General features: G+C 43.5%; 2 protein-coding genes across 4 annotated transcripts; both read right to left on the bottom strand.

Moving 5' to 3' along the window:
- Positions 1–842: 842 nt before the first annotated feature.
- Positions 843–12266, bottom strand: slc7a1a (solute carrier family 7 member 1a). Of its 3 annotated transcripts, none has more exons than XM_034549992.1 (13): positions 12058–12266; positions 7542–7807; positions 7265–7447; positions 6959–7117; positions 6533–6710; positions 6212–6345; positions 4858–5080; positions 4142–4281; positions 2511–2613; positions 2065–2270; positions 1834–1985; positions 1591–1699; positions 843–1502 (listed from the first exon to the last, which is right to left on the bottom strand). In XM_034549992.1, the coding sequence occupies exons 2-13, from the start codon at positions 7726–7728 to the stop codon at positions 1330–1332; spliced, it is 1947 nt and encodes a 648-aa protein (XP_034405883.1). In that variant the 5' UTR covers positions 7729–7807; positions 12058–12266; the 3' UTR covers positions 843–1329. The 3 variants fall into 3 exon arrangements, with proteins under 3 accessions (XP_034405883.1, XP_034405885.1, XP_034405884.1); XM_034549994.1 differs by lacking the exon at positions 4142–4281 and adding an exon at positions 3340–3476; XM_034549993.1 differs by lacking the exon at positions 12058–12266 and adding an exon at positions 9665–9866.
- A 341-nt stretch (positions 12267–12607) lies between these two features.
- On the bottom strand, positions 12608–21378 carry paxbp1 (PAX3 and PAX7 binding protein 1). The gene is made up of 18 exons (XM_034549950.1): positions 20791–21378; positions 20397–20516; positions 19737–19949; positions 19302–19526; positions 19097–19203; positions 18739–18962; positions 18235–18424; positions 17195–17318; positions 16429–16531; positions 16006–16121; positions 15725–15924; positions 15479–15626; positions 15250–15371; positions 15052–15128; positions 14889–14955; positions 14645–14791; positions 13653–13807; positions 12608–13424 (listed from the first exon to the last, which is right to left on the bottom strand). Exons 1-18 carry the CDS (start codon positions 21116–21118, stop codon positions 13304–13306), a joined length of 2787 nt encoding a protein of 928 aa, XP_034405841.1. The 5' UTR covers positions 21119–21378; the 3' UTR covers positions 12608–13303.
- Between the last annotated feature and the right edge of the window lie 221 nt (positions 21379–21599).

Here is a 21599-nt window from a genome sequence, read left to right as displayed (position 1 = left end):
AAGCTATAAGCTTATAGCAGAACAGACTTTAATATCTGATTGAACAGTCGGCCTGGAGGCTAGGTTTATGACAAGGAAGAAGAATGCTATGAGCAATGCTAAACCAGTGGAGTACTCTTTTATGTTTATGAACAGAGAAAGCATATCTAAAAGCATTAGATATTTTAATGACAAACAAAACGGATGTAATGAATGTACAAGTGTGGCGCAATTCTACCAGATCAAATTCTTCATCGGCGTTCACTTAATTGTATCAGTTTCATAATCTAAAAGGTGCATTGGTGATTTAGGAAGCGGGGAACATAAAAGACACTAATAAACACGAGAAAAGGTGAGAACAAATTGCAAACAAAAACATTCTCCCAAATGTAACATTTCAAGGTCAGCCTGTATCATTTTCTGAGTTACAGATGCAAAAACACAGCAGCCAGCACTGTGAAAATTCCCCATCATCTAATGTTCCACGACATTTACTGACATTCAGCAACTGTCAATGTCTTCACCTGATGTTCAATATGTAGCATTATTTCAACGACTGTCATTATTATTGTGAAGAGGATTCAAAACCAGAAATCCGGTGAACTATTACTAGTCAGATGGCTTGAATTTAAAATGCTCCTGTCAGGACTAGATGTGTGTGTCACAGGAAGAAACTGAGCCAACACAACGTTGTTTCAGCATTATAACTAGTGGCCAGATCCATACTGAATAACCACAATTGCATAACCACAGACCTCAACAGGTTTAGTAGTATTTATACCAATATGTATTAAAGACTGACTGTTATCTAATTGTGTACAGTATTTTTTGTTTTGACATAAAGAAAGTATTTATACCAATATGTATTAAAGACTGACTGTTATCTAATTGTGTACAGTATTTTTTGTTTTGACATAAAGAAAGACTACATGTACAGCATTTCGGTTTCTGGCACCCAGACCAAAGATGTTTCCACACAGTCTTAGTGCCAGTATTGTAACCTAGGCTTCAACTTAACCTCCCCAATAAGAGCCCTCCCATCTCATAGAGCCATGCATGAGCAGTTGGACCTCAAGGCCAAACAAAAGGGGAAACAAGCTCATAAAAAAATACCAAAATAATAGTCAATTATGGCTCAAGAAGCTCTGCTTTCGAGTACTATCCCCAGTCTTCTGTTTCCTACCCAGCAGTCAAGAGGGAAAGTCACAGGTTCATGAAATTTAGGGTCAAAGTTATTCATCATTACTTTCCCCAAAAGGGAGCACGACAAGTGAGTCGTCAAAAATACTCGTACACAGACAAACTGGCAGCAGGGGAGGTCAAAATGTACGCGGCACGTTCTAATGCATCCTACAAATCGTCGTCGTCTTCCTTGGCATCTACACCATGGTGCAGGAAGGCCTCCTTTTCCGGCGACGCATCTGAATCGCGATTGCGCTTGTTCGCCTCTGTGTGTGAGGACGAGCGGGCCAGAGCGGCCTCGGCGCTGTGACGAATGCCGTAGCCGAAGTAGATCACGAAACCTGAAAAGACAGGAATCGAAAATAATTTCTGCAACTATCAAGTCTCCCTTGAAAGACAATTATGATGTTAGAAATGGAGACTACCTACCTATAGCCATCCAGACAGAAAACCGTATCCAAGTGCCTCTGTCCAGCTGCATCATCAGGTAAACATTGACAAACATGCTGATCACTGGAAGGAAGGGTAGCAGTGGAACCTAAAGAGACCAGTAAGGAAACATGGCAGCTTGCGTTAAGATATAGCAAAGTGCAAGGACCACAGATAGTGTTGACTAAACTACAGTTTCTTTGAACCCGAACTGCTCTACAGACTGAGTTTCTGAAATCAAACCTTGAAGGACAGCTTTGTCTTGCTCTCAGGCTGTCTCCAGATGATAAAGGTGAGGAGGAGACACATCATGAAGATGACAATGAGGGCTACGATGTTCCACGCCGCAGCGCCTCCATGCACCGCCAGGACACTGAACACCAGGATCAACGTTCCTGCACAAGAACAAATGTATTTAAATAATTTCATGCAATGTTTTTCCTAAATGAATCCAGAGAATCTATAGTCACATACCCATGACAGAGGCACAGATGTTGACAGCGAAGCCTGACAGTATCGTCGGCTCGGGGTTATCTGGGAACAGGAGGGTCTTGAAACTGAATCTCTCCTCCACACCAGGCAGGATGTCCATACTGGGGACGCTGATGCCGTCGCTCAGCTCCACCTCATCCTGAGTACTGGCAATCTCATACACCAGACCGGGCTGCTTGTGCTGGTACCTGACAGACACAGACACAGACACAGACACACACACACACACACACACACACAGTTTGAGGCTTTCCCTGGTTGCTAAAAAGAGATATAAACATAAAGATATGTGGCAGCAGGAAGGTGGTGATGGAAGTGTTAAGTGTTTGAGCTTCAAGCTGGACCAACTCCAACATGGAAATGATGCCGTTCCTCCGGACCACTGTCCTTGAATAAACTCAACATACTTATGTCCCCCCCCCACTCACCTGAGCACCAGGACACAGGCAGCCACTAATGTGTAGGCCAGCAGCGTCCCTATTGACATCAGGTCCACCAGGTCCTTCAGGTCAAACAGAAAGGCCATGATGGCTTCAATGGGCAAGAAAATGAAAGGAGAGAGGAAGAGAGAGAGAGAGAGGGAAAAATTAGAAGAGTTGTCTGATCCAAAGGACTTTTGCTACAATAAATAAATAATAAATAGAGAGGAACGTAATGTGTTCTCAAGTTGGTCCTCGGATTTTCCATAAACATGTCTGCGCTTTAAACGTCTAGTTCTAGCTAACACTCTATGGTGAACAAGATAAACGTTATATCTGCGAAACATCAGCATTGTCCCCGTGAGCATGTTAACATGCTGCGTTTCCTTGCTTAGCTCAAAGCCCTGCTGCTGTGTGTAGTTCAGCCCCACAGAGCTGCTGGCATGGCTGAAGACCTTTTGTGTAACATTACATTGCAAAGGTCAGCAAACGCAACACAGTAAAAAGCACATTGAAAACAATTTGGTAACTTCCTTTGCCTTAGCACAACTCGTTCCATGTAAAAATGACTGTTGTAAAACATTTAGAAAAAGGCATGTTTAAATGGTCACAGCCACTCCTTTCCTGATATGACCATAAATAGCATCCACTAATGACGGCTGATCGAGACGTCAAAGCGGATCATGCACTTTGTACTCCTTCTTTTTGCTTGCTCATGATTTTCTTTAATTCTACTTTCACATCATCTCATTCCTTTCTCTATTTACGCCCTCTCTCTCCATCCTAAATACTCTGTTTTCCTTATTAGTCCCCATTTAACAAACCCTGTCCATCTTACCAGACATAACCCCGGCGGCCACAGTGGACGTTATGGGGGATTTCCTCTTGCTGACATGGGACAGGAAGGAGAAGAGCAAGCCATCCCGAGCCATGGCAAAGATGATACGGGGTAGGGGAAACATGGAGCCCAACAGACTGGGGAGACGTGGGGAGGAAAACATCAGATTGGAACGACAGTTGTAGGGTGATGTTAGAGGAACGAGGGGAAATGAAGAATGGAAAGAGGTCAGTAGGGAGGAAAGGGGAGGAATTAGCTGAAGGAGAACAATACATTCAGTACGATAGTAGGTGCAGATTTCGGGTGAGCAAGTGAAGCGGGATACCAGACGCACTGTAGAGCAGCAGGAGCGTGCAGTTAGACCAAAGATTTCTCTCCCTAAAATAGCAAATATGGTGCTCTACATGCTTTTTACGCTTTGAGTTTGTTGTACAAAATGAATAGTTGGTTAATCCAGCAAGCAGTTTAGTTTGGAGTTTATATTCCTTCTTACGCCACCAAGATGCAGGTAGAAAATGAAGTCTCTCTACATTCAGTTCCTTTAAAAAACAAGTCCAGCCCCTGACCCGTGTTAGAAGAATGCCGCCACCAACTACACAAGAGACCTGGCCATGCCAGTTAGTGAAGCCCTCTTCATGCTGCAGTGCTGCTTTCTGGCAGGTTTCTTCATCACACAGTTAAAATAGAATCTGCAATCGGCAGACCAGAGCATTTACAACCCGACGCAGCTCAGTCCAGCAGCTTGAGAAGGAGCCTCATTGAAAATGGATGCTGTTTAAAAACATGCGTGTTAGTGTCTCACCTGCCCCTACGCCAGAGGTGAGGGTTGCAGTTAGCGGGGTTTTGGTGCGGGGGCTGATCTCGGCCATGAACTTGAAAAGCAGCCCATCGTCGGCCATAGCCCAGACCACACGGGGCATAGGAAACATAGCACCCAGCCGGCTACCAGGGGGGAAGACCAGGATATATAGTACCCACACTTACACCCACGAAAATGCAGTGAAAAGTACATGAACAGAGACACCAGCTCACAGGTATATCATACAGTACATTTACATAACAGAATATGCTCTACATTGTGCAAAACATGAACTGTAAGAATAATTGTGGCATGCAGGAACATGTTTCATAACAAAGCACGCATCTTAAAATTTTAATGCACACAGAATCCCTAATTATCTGAAACAATTCTCGCTCATAGCAACAGGTATTCAAAATAAAAGCATGTATGTATGTTATTCAAAAACCATGAAAAACTGATTATTAATAAAAGAACATCAAGCATGTGGTGGCCTTTGATTACACAGAGTTACATAACATCATACATGCACTGATGGTACCATGTATTCTTAGCAGCATTCTTATTTTTAGTCAAGGGATCAAATGCTTTCTGAAGTTAAATATACTTTCACAGGAGTGTGTGTGTGTGTGTGTGAGAGAGAGAGTGAACTAGAGTACATGAGCATGCATTTTAAGCTAACGGCAGACCAATGCAGGCGTGTGTGTGTAACCGCTTACCTCGTAGACAGAGCACAAAGAGAGCCTACAGCTACAGCATACTTGGCGCCTCCCCAGCCCACATATTTAAAAGCTACAGGCAGAGGGCTGTTGCTGTCCAGCAGGTAGTATGGCATCATGAGGGTGAGGGCGGCAGAAACCCCAAAGTACGCTACAAGGCAGATGAGCAGCGAGGATACGATGCCAATAGGGATGGCTCTCTGGGGGTTCTTCACCTCTTCACCTGGGGCGTAGACGAGGAACAGACACAGTTAAACAGGGCAACAAGTACACGTTCAACTCTTCATACTTCACCAGGTGCTGACTTTTGCATTCCATTTTTAAAAGGATAAAAGTCCTGCCTGTTGGAATTTCAAGACACAAATCTGCATTATCAACAAACAAATATGTGCTGTCAAACGGAAAACCACATTGTCGTATTGGCAGAACTCTCAAAAATGTGGAAAAACTGGGCAAACAAATGTATTTAAAAAACAGTTTTCCAACAAACTGAACAGCTCATTTTCCCAGTGCACCCACAAGACGGAAACACCCAACCATTCAGCTGCAGGTGGTTATGCAACAGAGCTCCTCAGGCAAACACTTGCATCTTGTTCTGCAGTGAAATCACATCACGATGATGGAGTCTGTGTAACACTGTCTGGTTCCTTTCCGACGCCACCATTCATGACAGCTACTGACTGCCTCAGAATATTGGACGGTCAGGAGTAATACGCATAACGGGTAACATTTGTGTGTGTGTGTGGATGGGAAAGAGGTAATGCCAACTAACCTTTTGGTATCCGAAATACGCACACCCACCAACACACACACACACACACGCACACACACAATATAATGGTGTAGGGCTGGCTGAGAGTGTGTGTGTGACAGGCATGCCCCCACAAGCCAAACTCAAGCAATCATTCAGGGTCAAACTCAGACTAGCCAATTAGAATTCAGGAACAAGAGGGGTGGGAATAGCCGGGGATCCAGAGAGCAGGCAAACTAGAAGAGACTCTCCCTCCCTTTTCTTTTTCTTTAGAATACAAAGGCCTTGTACCGATTCAACAGATCTACATGTATGAAGACACACACCGATTTACAGGTCCAGATCGGCACAGAGTCGAAGAAAATGGCTTCCAAAACCGATATCATAACTTAACTTTGCATTCCACCTAGAGCCAGATTGGGTCAAACTCACTAAACTGTCTCATTCACTCTGACCCGCCCTCTTACGTAACACTCCTGGATGTTTAAACAAGCTTAGATTCAGTTGCAAAACTCACATCAAAAACCGACATATGCCCATGAGTCAATATAAGAGGCGTGGAGCAAAAGGAAAACAGGGCTAAGAGAGTTTTCTGGTACTGACCTGTGGTGGCGATGCAGTCAAATCCGACAAAGGCATAGAAGCAGGTAGCAGCTCCCGATAGGACGCCTGTGAAACCAAATGGCATGAAGCCGCCTACTCCTAAAATCTCTTTGGTTGGCAGGGTGTCTGTCAGACTGAACAGGGAGGAACAGAACGATTATCAGCTAATATAACCTGTATTTGATGATATTATATAAACTGAGGTCTCTGGATTATCGAGAGTAACTGAGACTCATGCCGCTGAAAAATCTAGTATCAAATGTAAAATAGGATGTTTCACAGAACATCTTTGATGCAGAGTGTGTGTATCCACATTCTTACTTGAGGCTGGAGTTACTGGTATAATTAGGATGTAGGATCTCCTCAGGGTCCAGCTGCCAGTTCTTCAGAGTACCTTTGACCAGGCCAGACACCACCATGAATAGCAAGACCAGGATGTTGATACATGTAAAAACCTTGTTCACCATCGCTGACTCTTTGACCCCAAATGCCAGCAGACCTTAAAAGACATGGAGAGAAAAAAGAAAATGAAAGCTTCTTCGGGGGAGGAGACTAGACTAGAGGGGCAATACATTCAACTGGTTACACAAGTTTTGTACTCAAATGTGTCAACCTATTTATCTGTAGTAGTATATCTGCCACTGCAGTGATGTCAACAATAAAGGTTTTCAGAGAAAGACAGCAATATAAAGTATGCTCTTCGTGACACGAGAGAGAGAGAGGACAGAAAAAAAGAGGTTTTCCTACCTGTGAGGGTGAATATGATGACAACAGCGAACATGTCAGGGTACTTTGCCAATATACCCGGTGCATTCATGGACATGTACTCCCTGCAGAACTGCTCTATGCGCTTCCCCACCAACTCGTCGAAGGTGGCGCTCCATGCTCGGGCCACGCTGGAGGTACCTGAGTTGAAGAAAGAGCAGTTGAGGTATTTGTGGAGTTTTGGTTGTCTTTTCTTGTCCCTATCATTCTCTTTCTCTATCTGCACCGGAGCACAGACAGCAAAAAGGCGGCAGCATAGTAGCAAATGAGGATTTGCGTGTTGTTTACCAATGATATAGGAGAGGATGAGGTTCCATCCAGTGATGAAGGCCCAGAGTTCCCCCACAGTCACATAGGAGTAGAGATAAGCTGAGCCTGTCTTGGGAACACGGGCTCCAAATTCGGCATAGCACAGACCTGCCAGCACTGAGGCTAAGGCCGCTATCAGGAAGCACAGCACAATGGCAGGACCTATGGGAGGCGACAATGGATATCATATGATTAGAGGCATCAGGATTTTTCTCACAAGATGTCTTTTAAATCGCTTGCTGGGATCTCAACTTACCTGAATTCTCTCGTGCAACAGCGCCGGCCAGCACGTAGACGCCAGCGCCCAGCGTGCTACCCACGCCCAGGGCCACAAGGTCTAAGGTGTTGAGGCATCGAGACAGACGGGAGTCTTCTGTGTTACAGTCCACCACCTTCACCCTCAGCAACTGCTTCCCAAAACCCACAAGCTTGTTCAGCGCCATGGATCTGAACTCAGGGAGGGGGAGAAGGTTGACCGGGCTTCACAGGTCACAGGGGCGAGGGGGAGAGGTCACACACAACCTAACAGGAGTGAAACGATGAGGTAAAGGGTTTTAATGTTCCTCACACTTATAGTTGACTCAGGTGCTTTAAAATAGGCACAACACGTTGTATTTTCAGTTTTTCAATAAACACACGGTGACACTCTGGGTTAAGGGGTTTGACAAACTTCAGAAACTTGTAAGTAGAACACTGTTTCCTGGGGTATTACATAACGCAACCCAAATCCACAATGTGAGACTGCTCGCCAAAAAAACAGAAAGCCTATAGGGATAATCCATCTTATTGCTGGATACGTTGCTGACATGAGTTGCATAACACAAATCACAGGAGAGGAGGCAAAGACCTCGAACAGACAATCAGTGCTCAACATGACACAGAAAACTATTTCTTGAAACATGCCGTGGAGACTCGTTACATTGCATTACTCCTACACAAACTAAACCTACCACGACTGTTACTCTGCAATGTGACAAACAGGGACAATTGACCACTGAGCAGCCGTTTGAAACTACCTCTATCCTCTGGAGGCAAAAAGCAGCTGTATGTCCTCTTTCCTAAGTGGTTGCCGAGAAGATACTGTGGGTCAGTGGTCTGTCCAACATGTCATGCACATTCCCCAGGGCTGAGCTCACAAACCGAGAGGTAATACTTGGTATTGGCCCAGTGAGGGCAGCCAGAGGAATGGAAAGAGGAAAGGCGGAGGGGAGGGGGCATAAACAATGTCCTGCAGCTATGTTAGGTTGTGGCGATATGGCAGAAGTCCAGAGGCATGTCCTATAGAAGAGAGACCAGACTTGCAGCAGCGTAACACTGTGGCCCGTTTTGAAATAATGGCACCTCTCCACACGAGGTCATTAACCCTGAAAGGTCATGTGGACAAAACAACACCGTCATGTCACACCGTATGGAAACTTCCACACAAGGGTAAGCTAAGGTGACAACCTTGTGGATTTTTTTTTCTTCCCAGAAAACATTGAGTTCAGATACCGGACTATTTGACTCTTGATACTGCATTGCTTTGTTTTTTAAGTTGCAAAAATGTATGGTTCATACTTAAGTGTGAATATGTTTTGGTTTTCTTAAAAAAACAGCACATGTATGTTGAAAATAATCAACATACTAATCGATAATCATATACATCTCATACAAGCTAATAAATCAAGCTTTTTTTTTTTTTTTTTTTGTTACATACAATATATGGTTTATTGTACTGACATGAGACATTACAGCCCAACACAATGACAACTGAAAGGGATCATAATGATGTTTGTGTTGCATTTTCTCACTTTACAAATAGCACCTTTTTTCCGCCATAGCCACTACCACTGCTCCACCACTGAGCCACTCGTCCCATGATGAAATGCATACAGCAAATTTGATTATTCTGTTAACAAAAAAACAAAACAGGAGAAACCGCTGTTGCACAAATAATCCATGAAATGAATGGAACGAACCAGCAGCAATGAGACTGCTGAGCCCATGCTTATGGTATATTGTTATTCTGCCCACATAAATAAGTAGCTGATTATTACGACAGTTTGTTTTTGAAAAACCCGGGAAGGTCGAAAAACAAAAGCTTAATGAAAATACTATTCACATATCCAGGGGTGATCATGATGTGCATATAGGAACAAACACACACATGCATGCACATAGCAGAAGAAAATGACCCAAAATGACCCGGGTTTGCAACATCAGACCAAATAATGACGCCTCAAACAGAAGGAAATCTGTCTCTTCCCAACAACCTCATGTGCTTGAAACAGGAGGCACAAAGAAATACACAGACAGTGTCAATGCTGCCGAGCACTGTCAAAATGCCAATAATAAACTATTCTGTAAAAGGCAGAATGAGAAGATATATGGAGTACTCACTTCAAACCGCCTACAGATAAGCTTCACTTGTCGATTGCAGCGGAAGGTTTGAAAACAACGGTGACAGAGGGATTAAACGGCCCATTTGTTAACTATTCTTAAAGCTGCTGTGAAGACTGCAGAGCGCTTGACGGCAGCCGCTCTGAAATAGAACCTGGAGGAATCACATGGCTTTGCTATTCAAAGCAGCACACGTGTGCATGTACACACAAACGTGTTCACAATGTAGCAGTTTGCTGACCATAAAAAACACAATGCATGTGTGTGTGTAATAACTTTGGATGCCGGTAATATCTTATATAATCACGGCGTTGCATAGATGGAAACAGTCACGCTAACACAGTTTATCTACAAAAGCAGCAGCTATTTTTGTAACCGAAATGTAACCGCACAACTGTCAATCATGGATCGCAGCAGATGCATTGATCGCTGCTTGCTTTGTATAAATTCATTGAAATGAAATGATCCCACACCTTATTCCTGAGGTATTACTGTGTATAGATGAAATGGCCTGGCTTCAGACAGCATGACCCCTTCTTAACTCAGTGTACACTCACATTGGCACATATACCTGGCCCACTGTCAGTTTTAAAATGTTTTGGCAGAGAGAGTACAGCAGAAGGCAAAGGCAGTGCCCTGTCAGTGGGAGGGATTGGATGAACAGAAAAGGGGGTGTGATCCTTTAGCACCTATGAAAGCAAACCATAAATATGACAATGCTTGACATTTAGGAAGGCTAGGAGTACCTACAAAATAACTGGATTTGGAATAAATAGCATTGATATAGTCCTCCTATAATTGCATGTCTCATTAAATTGTTCAGTATTATGTTGGAGGAATACAAAAGTATAATGCATATTCTTATATGTAGGAATGTATATTATATATAGTCCACTGTGTTGGAATTGTTTCCCAGTTTTTTCCTCTTGACTGTGAGTGTAAACAAAAAGCCAAACACTTTTCAGAGAAAATACACATTCTGCTATTGTGACTGATTACGCAGAAAACCAATCGTGTATTCTGGAGGTGCAGTAAAGTGGAAATATGAAGCCCCAGCATCTCGAGAATCTTAGAGAACCTGGAAAGCTTCCACACACATCCCTCAGTGCATTTGTATAGAATTCATACAGCCCTGCAGTCAGCAAGGTGGTCGCTCGTGACCCCCTTTCAGACCAGCTAAAGTTAGACCAACTGGAACTGGTCTTGCCATTAAGATCCAAAAGGTCAACTCTTGTTACTAAGTCATTCTTAAGATATAGTCATATGTAGGATAGAAATATAGTTACTTGTTAATTTAACAATTATGTGTCTCTTTTTTTTTGGCAACACTTTCTTCTGATGCTGCTTTTGTCGAACGTGGTTAATGGGACCGTCACTTGTAATGTTTCCAGCTTCTTTTTTTTGGCCGGTTGAGTCAGACCTCTGTCAAACTGGAACACGTTATGGGCTTCATAACACTACGACCATATGCGTTCCTGAACTACAGTAGAGATTTGACCTTTCCACTTTAGTTTTCCCAGAGAAGCAAAATACCAAACTGTACTGACTCCGGTTAAGACAAGATATCAATAATGTAAACTCAATTTTCAACTTAAATGGATGGATGCATGGATTTGAGGCACAGCCTAAATCACACTTCTGTATTACTTCACTATGAGTGTACACACTTTCCACCACTAATTTGCAGCTTGCTCTGCATGTCAGTAGTTACTCTGTGGCCACTTGCTGCTTTCACTCCAGGGGGGGGGGGGGGTTAATAAACCTCACACTCCTGGTTTCAGACCAGTTTTGAGCCCAGGACGGTTGCTTCCCTATTCCAAATCCCACAGTCCCCACCTTCCTCGCACACATCACCAGCCCCCACCGACACTGCAGCTCCTCACACAGTCAACGCCAGCCTTTTGCACACCTCCCCCCTCCCCCCCCCCCCCCCCCCCCCCCCCCCCCCCCCCCCCCCCCCTCTCCCTCTCATATTACACGACTACGGTTACAGGCGACTCATTTTTAGTATGCATTAAATGTAGAGAATCACCTAAACGATACTTGTTTAGCGACGAGGTGCAAGTTTGCACAAATTGTGCAAACTCCGTTGTGGTATCTCTTCGGTTAGCGAAGCCCCACTCTCAGGCGTGCTGCAGGAACCAGAGGCAAGTCTGAATCAGTTAAAATGGGGTCCTGCGAAAGGAGCATGTGGTGAACAGTACGGGTGCGCTCGTGTGTTCACGCACCCACTCCACTTTACGCACGGAAACACAGAGTTTCCCCTGTGCGCACGAGAGGCTGTGCGTCACTAGAAAAGCATCCAGCGTGGGCCACAGATGCGAGAAAGTTAATAATCACATACAGCGCGTGGGGCATTTGAACGCGGCCACGCCGTACGAGTCGTTATTTACCTTGTGGATCCTGCGCCGCGCATGAAGCAGCTGATGCGAGCCAGAGATTTCCTCGAGGTCTGAAAACTGGAAATTGTAGGAAACAAAACTGCGTCAACACACCGAGGCCGACAACAAACACACAAAAAACGTCGTCTTTACAGGTGATAAGAAGGAATTTAGTTGAGGTTTCGGGTTGCTCTGGCGAGCGCGTTCAGATGGAGGAGGGGATAAGGGGGCACAGCAGCCCCGCCCTCCCATTACCATTACAGTTGAGCAATAGCCATTAGCCTTACATTAGAGACCAACTGTCACAAGTGGCAACTGTTTAAAATTAGTATGATTATGAGTTTTGAGCCCGAGACCTGAACTTTCAAAGTCACAGCTGGCCCCTGAAGTTTTCTTCCTCGTCCAAACTAAACAAGTATCCAGTAGTTAAAAACTATAGAGAAGTCTTTAAACAAGTATTCCTAAATCGAGGAACCTTTGTATGGTCAGAATGTATTCTGAAATATAACACCATCTAATAAGGCCACACTTTTTAATGAATTGAAATAAGACAAGAGCATTTAAATGAATATTTTATTCACAGGCAAATAAAATATTAACACAAAATTGTTTTACAAAATTCAATACAAAGCGCTCAGCTGTGGTCGGGGTCATCTGGGAAGTCCATAGGTGACACAGATGGGGAAAGTGGCGGTGAAAGAACAAAAACCATATCAACTGTCTCAGAGTACCGGGAGACCAGGTGGTTCTCAGTTCATGCCAGGGAGCATATCTACCTTTTGGGCAACTAGAAAGTTAATTTGGCACATAAAAGTAGAGTATGTGAGAGAATGGTGGTAAAGCAGTTTTTACAGATAGCCAGGTTAACTATGGTGTCAATTTAGAGAGCAGACATTTCCCAAACATGTGTCAGTTAGCCATATCAACAATTGTTTATTCTGAATAAATTATGCATTTAAAATATTGCCAGCATGAACAACTGAAGGGTCTTTTGAGCCGACGATACAAGGCCTTATTTCAGCATCAGTCTTGTGTTGAGCATATGAGCACACCTTTCTATACATTATTCACAATATTTACACCAAGGTCTTTTACCCTTCTCTTTCCAGGCAAGGTAGCAACAGTAACATTTTATTTCAAATCCATTTATGCAGTTCTCTCTCTCTCTCTCCAGCAATCCAACTTTAGTGTTCCCATGGCTTCAATGTGCTGTACACGACAAAAGATGTATGAAAAGTTGCTATTGCCATGTCCTCCTCTACGACTTGGCTTCCAAAAGAGGCTTGATGTCTTTAATGCCATGCTCTGCTGCCACTGCGAGGATGTGGTCCAGGGCATTCATGTGGCCCAACATCTTCACAACCTCTTTGACTTGGTCCCTGTTGGCAGAAATGAGTCATAAAAGAAGCAGAATGGACACAACGCATTACAAGGTATTGATCAAGGGAGTCGTCTAAGAACACTAGTGTTTTTTTGTGATTTAACAAATCTTCCATTGTATCCTTCTTAAAGCACCTTCCATATTATTCCAACAGATGGAGCTATAACTGAACTAAAGTTCTCCAATTGAGACAACTAAACTGTACAGTATGTGGAGAGCTTCTTACTTGGCAGTGCGTCGATCTACATCAGACCCGCCCAAACTGCTGCGGTACAATGAGTTGGCCATGTGGGTGAGGTAGCGACAGAATGGCTCCAGCTGAGGCAACGTGTGCTGGCCCTTCAGTCCAGAGAACCACTGCACTGGCAGACACTCCACCACCTGAAAAAAGGTTCAAGAGTGGACAAGGAGGCTTTAAACACAAGCTCTGCGTCCCATGTTTAGTGGGTTGCAAACTGCTATTGTGGACCAACTGAGCCACCTGCTTCTCAACAGCAGGTGCGTTTGTCAAGTTACGGCTGCTAGCTGTAAAACGGCAGAGAAGTGGAATGCAGCCAATCACATTGATTTGGGTTGAGAGGCTTGGATTATAAAATACAAACACTTGTTTCCACTGCTAAGGCGGCTAAAAAATAAAAATAATCTTTGGTCTCTATAGTCAGATCAGGTATTATTAAATACGGTAGGATGTCGCTGGAATAATTTTGTCTGTCAATGCAGTACAGGCTTGTATAATGTGACATTTTATTTGTTCTCATTTGTGAACATAAGGGGAAGAGACTACACATCCACTTGCTCCACTCATTGCACTCTGATGGTGTGTGGGCTGCTTCATATAATAAGAAAAGGCCCTCTTGTAATCTGTGGAGACATTTTCAAAATTGTACCCCAACAATCAAGACTGTATATGCATTCTCCAGACCAGAGACAAAGTTGAGGGAATAAGAAAAGAACTTGAATTATTGTTTTTTTTAAATTGTTATCATAGTGTTATGTTCTAGTACAATGGGCTGCAGCAGACCATAACCATGTTTTCTCTGTACCTGCTGAATAATGTTGCTCTGTCAAAAGAGTGATATCACTAAACATAATGTATGGTATTCTCATGTTTGTACACCATTTAATAACAAGTCAGTTAATGTAAACAAGCATTCTGATGATACACTCAGCTGTGTCTATTTACACATGAAGCATGAAACTACAAAACTAGTTTCCTACCTTCTGGCACTTTGGGACATTGTCCGCTCCAGTGTCCGTGGTCTGCAGTGCAGAGAGGATGTATCTATTCACAGTGCTGTCCAGTGCCAGATCCTTCAAACAAGAACTGGAGAAGATTCCTTCCCACTGGAGGATGTTGCCCAGTAGCTAAGACAAAACACAACAGCATATCAATAACAAACTAAGTTTTCTTTAGCTACCACAGAAGTAAAAACAACACTGTTTACTCCACTTTTGCACATACCTTAACACAGGACCAGAACTGCCTCTGGTAGAATAAGTAGGGGCCGCCGTTCTTGTTCTCCAACACACTGAACAAAAGAAGAAATACAACTTTAATCAGTTGTCAACTTCCATTATATAGATTTAAAAAATACAACCAGGTCTTCCTCTATTGTGTAACATACCTTTTGGGGTAGAGTGGAAGGAAGACATCTTCATCCAGAGTCCGTCTGGTCCTGAAGACAATAGTTTTCAAAAGCTCCTGGTGAGAAAAAAAGAGGAAATCAAGACGAGCATAATTCTATCACATGAGCCGAAGCAATCTCTTGTTTTGCAGATGAAGTACATCATGTTCATGTAGGTAGTAAGAGAGTGAACGGTACCTGTGTGTATCTGTTGTCCCCATGTAGCACAGTGGGATAACCTTTCATTAGTCTGTGAATGAAGCCCACCAGCCCGGCTGTTTGACTGTTTGACAGCGGGTCCCACACTTGCTCTGCCAACGCTGACACACACGCGCACACCAATCCATAAATATACACGACAGTTGAACTGCATTGTTATGCCAAGATCATCTTAGTATGCCGAGTGCAACTGTGTGGGTTACTCTACCTGTCAGTTTGGAGAGGATGACCTTCTCCACAATAGCAGGCAGCAAGCTGATATCCCCATCCCCTCTCTGCAACACGCTGTGCTCCTCGAAGCCGTAGAACAACAGTGACTCAAACCAGAGCATGTACTCGAAATTTGCACACTGAGTCTGGGCAGGGGGAGAGAAAAAAGACAAGTGGATTTGAGAGTTTTCCTCTCTCATTTCAAAAAGAAAAATAATCCACTAAAAGCATACACATTCTGTACCTCAAGAGGGTTCCATGTAATCAGCTGCAGACGGACTAACGGGTTAAAGAGTTTGGGCAGACAGAGGCCTATGTAAGCGTCTCTGTAGCAGTCGGCGTATTCTCTCCTCCACACTTCAAAATGGGATTTGATGCAGTCAAGAGAATGAAAGTCCTCCACCACGTCATCAAATACTTTCTTACATTCCCTGATGATACGATCTGGATGGGACGAAAGCCTTCATTTAGTTAAGCATGAACTACAGAATGTACCATCATTTCTGCAGCAATTTAATGATGTACCTCTCTCCATGTTGAAGCTGGTGATGTCAGTTGAGGTCTCCTCATCATCCGAGGATAAGCCTTCTTTATGCTCAGCCCTCTTTCCATTCTGCTCTCTAGCTTGTCGCCGGCGAGTTCTGCACCCACAAACAAGCACAAAAGGCAGAAAATCAAAACCATGGCTAGAATTTATGATAAACTGTAATCAGCTTGGCACTAAAATGACTCCATCAAAACTATAACAACTATAACGTAGGGTCTCCTGCATGGCAAACCTATGCTTTACACACCAAGCTACAATCAAGGCTGCATTTTTTGCGAATAAAAGCACAGAAATCTAAGCTCAACTGGGACAATAGACCATAGTAACAGAAGCCTAGTAATAACAGGAATTTAGCCCACAAATCCTGGAAACGTGTCTTTGAGAACAATTTAGCTTCATACCGTCGTGCTTCTCTTTCTGCTATCCTCCTCTGACGACTGTTCTCTTGGTAAGCTGCGCGGTCACGACCAAACGAGTCCAGATTAGGAGCCATGACAGCTTTACCTGCAAGAGACAGGAGTCATGTTAGAACCAGCAATAAAAAGCTGAGACAACCTATAACCTCACTCTGGGCCCTAAATATCTCACAACAATATTATAATAATCAACAAAAAAAAATAAAATTCATTAATAAAATTAAATTAGAGGAGACAGGTAAATTATATGCAAACTAATTTTTTTTTTTTTTTTTTTTTTAAACATATGAAACAAGTTTCAATATTGACCTAAACCTCGTAATATTAAAAAAGGTAACCACAGCAACAAGACATTATATGTTACAAATAAATTTGGTATCATTCATTTTCTAGCCACTTACCTGGCTGCAACTTCCTACATGTTACAGTGAAAGTGACAGATGACAAGTCACTGACAGATCTTTTTTTTTTAATCTTTACTAAGTGACTCCTTGCTTGAGCTGAGTTACAACCACCCAGCTGACTGTGTGACTCGGCCAATAAAGAGTAGCCGAAACAGCTCCTCCAATAAAACAGTTCTCATGTACGGACGTGCTCACTCACTCAAAATCACACCTCAATAAGCCTTAATCACACTCATGAGGGAAACATAAATGTGGGTTGCGGGTAACAAGGATGTGAACAGCACACACGCACAGAGAACTAACGAGGCCGTTCAAGTAAATCATAAAAACCTTCAAGATGGACTGACTTGAAAGGCTTGCAAACTCCGACGATTCATCTTTAATATCATCCTGTCTTCTCTGGACAAGTCGTGAGGCACGTTGCCTTAGTAACTGGTGCATGGCAGCCTCCAGCTCCAGGACAGCAGGCACCTGAAAGATATGATGCCTTCTGTGACCTCTGACCCAAACAAAAATCAGGGCTCCGAGTCACAGGGAGTTCTTGCTGGGGGAACAAGAGGAGCGTGATGGACAGTATAATACTGGAACCAAAATACAGCTGGTGTTGAGTGAAAACGTATATCTCTAAAATGTCATATTTCTTTGAAGGAAAGCTTGAACGTTCTGGACTTGTTCAGCCAATGTTTTCATTTGAAGAGAGTAATAATATTTCAAGTTGACGGCATTATTAAATGCCTTGTGACGTTAATGCAATAAAATTACAAAATTGTAGAGTTGACAGTTTTTACCCAACATTGACAATATACAGTTCCAGTATTGGTGTTTACACTGTATTCACTCCATACTAAGTCATACTGATAATGGTTGGTTAAGTGTCCCGTTTCCATCACCTAATAGGATTAAAACAGACGTTAGTGTGTCTGAGAAAACCCATGTTGGCAGCTGGCAGGCCTGCTCTCGCTTTGTTCCATTCTGTTGCTGCTCTGCAGGAGTAAGACTGAATTATTATATTCTATTTAGACATGCATTCAGTAGATAGCTAGCTATAGCTTACGTCAGACACACATCTCATCTTTCGATAACTTTGTTCACTATGCAAAGCCGATAATAATAATAATAATAATAATAATAATAATTGAGAGCAGTTGTGAAGCAACTGGGACATACATGTAGTGACTCATTTGCAGTCACACTGGCTTGTCAGCTCTGTTACCTAGCATCAATGTTAGCATCTTAAAAATGTTCTAAAAAAACTAAATAATCAATGTTTCACAATACTGATTTCTCATTAGATCCTCTCCTATTAAAATCCATATCAAGAGGTCAGAGATCACATAGACACAAATCAGAAAACAGCTAATCAGACAGCAGATAAATTCTCCCTTACCTTTTCACTGAAACACTCAAGCAAGTCTCCAACATACCCTCGCATCTCTTGCAAGAATTTATATTGATCTGCATTGTCATTGGACGAGCCCTCCAGCTGCTGTATGGCGCTCTCGGAGGCAGCTAGGTCTTCTTCGATCTGTTTGTTGCGGCTGGCGTTTGCGTTGTGGCCTGCGCGCATTTGGCTGAGCCTAGAGACACATGACATACAGGGAAAGACAGTAATGATGGCTTAGCTGACACACAGAAAGCAGAACAATGCTCTTAAGTACACCAATCAAATAAACACAGAGAGATCATGAAAATGGATTAACAAGAGACAAAATAATGCACTTGTTTGTAGTTTTAATGAGTGGGGATAAATGTAAGCCCCTCCAGACCGCCACACTCCCTCTCTGGCCCTTAGATGGGTGGATAGCTTGGCTAGGTCCACAGCACACAAAGATGGAAGCAGCTGAGCTGAAGACTGATATTAGATGTCGCCGCGGTCCTCTACTGAACCTACCTATCCTGCAGGCGTTTCTTTACCAGATCAATGGATATTGGTGTTAGTTCACTAATAGGCATCCCGTAGTGAACAGAGCCATTGTCTGCTCGGCCGGTTAGCTTGGCAGTCTGCGGGGCCACAGTACTGTAGGTGAAAGCCATGCCGTAGGCAGAGCCATAAGGTTGGCTCTCATAGCTGTTCTGGTAGTAGACTGTGTTGTCCTCTGGCTGGCTGCTTAGGACCTAATCATTAGAAACGAGAAAGACACATAATGCTTTTAATATGACAACAAATTAAAAAAGGCATTTACTACAGTATATAAAACAAAGAAAAGCATCAGAATTCCACAGCTGTTCATAAGGTTAGAACATCTTACCTGGGGTATGCTGATTCCTTTCCTAATCTGCTCCTGCTCCCAACGTCTCACCTCCTCATCCTGATCCTGACCTGTATCCAGTGCCTCGTCATCACTGCCCTCAATACCTGTACATGTGATGGGGAAGTTCATGTCTTAGAGAACACAGATTGAAAACAGTTGTATATAATCATTGAACAGTCACTGCACCATTTTCTTAGGTTACCTATCTCCTCAGCAATCTTTTGTCTCTGGCTTTTGTTCTTGACTCCGCTGAAGCGGATCCTCTTCTCATCCTCGTCTTCATCGTCACTGGCATCTTGGTCTTCTTCCCTTACCATGCGTTTCTTTGGAGTCTCTGTCTCTACAAGAGGGGCTTCACCCCCCAGCTCTCTAGCCAGTTGCCTGCGCTTTCTGGCAGCATGGATGAATGCCGCATCGGGGATCTCCCCTATCGAGAGAAACAGGTCTTGAACTTAGTTCTTGTGTATCCGAATACCAGAAAGTATTTCAGGTTTGGAGGCAAAGTGCTGTTTGCAATGAGGTGAAAGTACATTCAGGGTGGTTTCAACAACCGATTAGAGGACCAATAATAAAGAGAAGGGTACAAAGTTAACAGAATTAATTTAAAATAACAAAAATGCGTGCATGCATGTGTTACCTGGTCTCAGGCTGACGAGAGAGGAAAGCGTGTTGAACGATGATCCAGTGTTGTTGCTCTTGGAGACTTGACCTTGTGCCTGGCCACCTTGACTCTTCGCCTGTTCCTCCTGCTCATCGGTACTGTCCACCTCCATTTCTTCCTCCCCCTGTTCACTACCCGCTCTGCAGGTAACTTCTTCTTTGATGGAAACCGCAAGCTGAGGTGGTGCATCTAGGGAAACCAAATTGCAGAAAGAAAATGAGTGGAGGAGGATAACAGATCTAACAAACTAATAACAAATGCCTTTCAACTTCAGAAAATAGATCTTGGAAATAAATTGAAATCTGGGGTAATAATCCATCTTCCCTATAGATGGTAATGCAATATGTGGTTTGTTTTTGTATGCAAACAAGTACAAATTCATAACTTCAACCTAAAGTGGCATTACTTTAACGCCATAGTAAAATAGATCTAACCCCATCTTGTGGTACAACAACATGTGCCATTGTATTGCTGGGATATGGTCCATTGTCAGTTTAAGTCCATTGTTGCAAAACTATAATGACGTGCCTACATTGAGCTTTATGGCGTCTTCTATTTGGGGGCAACTGTTCCCCCTGCAAATTCAGTTACGTCATGTAACATCACTAACAGTGACAACACGGCGGGATGTCCCACCTGATCTGAATTCATGTTTGACTCCAGACTTCTCCAGGTCATCCTTGTATTCTTTCTTCAGCTGCTTGACAATCTTCTTGCTGTGATTGGATTTCTTCACTCGGAAAACTTCGGATCCTTCTGTTTAGAAACGGGACACGCGAGAAAGTGAGCGGTCAGTCAAGCTAAGCATGCGCATCATCCCGGTTGAGTTGGCGGTATTAGGAACACAAAAAAAACAGAAGTACTTCGCGTTAATTAACGCCAGATATAAAGTTAACGGTTCGTGTAATTATCTTGCGTTTCCTAAGCAGTAAACTACCGTTAATATTTAAACACGTACAGACAACACGGCCCATAAAAACAAACGTTGACCGGCTAGCTACCGTAGCATTGGTTAACCAAGCTAGCTTACCTTCATCATCGTCGAAACTCAGCAAACTGGCTTTCGTGGGTCCCGCCACCGGGACAGTAACAACAGCAATGTCCTTGACTTTCTTCTCCTTCTTGACAGCTCTTCCGCCGTAGACGGTGGCCTGAACCCCGTTGCTTTGGAAGGTATCCGCGCCGCCGGGTGCTCCGGCAGCGCCGACACTTATGGTCTCCATGAACGGGATTTCCTCCGCGACAGGCCCAGACGACGACGACGTCGGCGCCGCTGCGGGCTGCCGACCCTCCTCCTGGTCGTCCTCGTCGGACTCATTCCGCCGTCGAAAGTTAGCGCGTTTCGCCTTTTTAAACATGGTGTTGTCTCTTGTTTAAATACAACGGCGCATGGTCTAACGTAGGAGGCGCCTTTTTAAAAATGTGCTCCGAGCAGAAGGAAACTATCCCCACACTGCGAGTCAGCCATTTTCTGTCAGATAAGTGAGTTTCTTCTTTGTCGTCCAATTGTGAAGCCGAGCACATGCACCGTGGGCATAACACTGCCCTCAATTGTTCAGAAGTGGTACGGACGCGCCTCACAGCCGTGTTGCAAGAATGAATTACTAATAACGAAATCAAAACACGAGCAGGAAGTGATGGGAGATTGTGTACGTGAATTTCGGCATTATTTGTTGAGAAAGTCTACATACAAATTTGAGACTAATTGTGAAAATGTGCCAGTTTGTCAATTGTGTTTATTCTGGGTTTTCCTAAATCCATTGTACAACATGTAACAATTGTTTTTTTTCCGTTTGCTTATGTTTATTATGTTGTGTATTGTTTCATTTATCGATTTAA

The sequence above is a fragment of the Cyclopterus lumpus genome, chromosome 14 (assembly GCF_009769545.1).
Source record: "Cyclopterus lumpus isolate fCycLum1 chromosome 14, fCycLum1.pri, whole genome shotgun sequence".
NCBI classification, from domain to species: Eukaryota; Metazoa; Chordata; class Actinopteri; order Perciformes; family Cyclopteridae; genus Cyclopterus; species Cyclopterus lumpus.
Note: the sequence above shows the minus strand (reverse complement) of the source record. Positions and strands in the feature narration are given on the sequence as shown.

Bases quoted from the DNA above. Each gene is read 5' to 3' on its own strand.
- slc7a1a (XM_034549992.1), bottom strand. From the start codon at position 7,728: ATGGCGCTGAACAAGCTTGTGGGTTTTGGGAAGCAGTTGCTGAGGGTG. The intron at 2,271-2,510 runs GTGAGTGGGGGG...TGTGTCTGTCAG, and splicing joins GCCTGTGTCCTGGTGCTCAG to GTACCAGCACAAGCAGCCCG. The intron at 1,700-1,833 runs GTTTGATTTCAG...TGGTCTCTTTAG, and splicing joins AGACAAAGCTGTCCTTCAAG to GTTCCACTGCTACCCTTCCT.
- paxbp1 (XM_034549950.1), bottom strand. From the start codon at position 21,118: ATGTTTAAAAAGGCGAAACGCGCTAACTTTCGACGGCGGAATGAGTCC. The intron at 15,129-15,249 runs GTACCGTTCACT...TTTTCTCACCAG, and splicing joins GGGACAACAGATACACACAG to GAGCTTTTGAAAACTATTGT. The intron at 13,425-13,652 runs GTAAGAAGCTCT...TTCTGCCAACAG, and splicing joins GTAGATCGACGCACTGCCAA to GGACCAAGTCAAAGAGGTTG.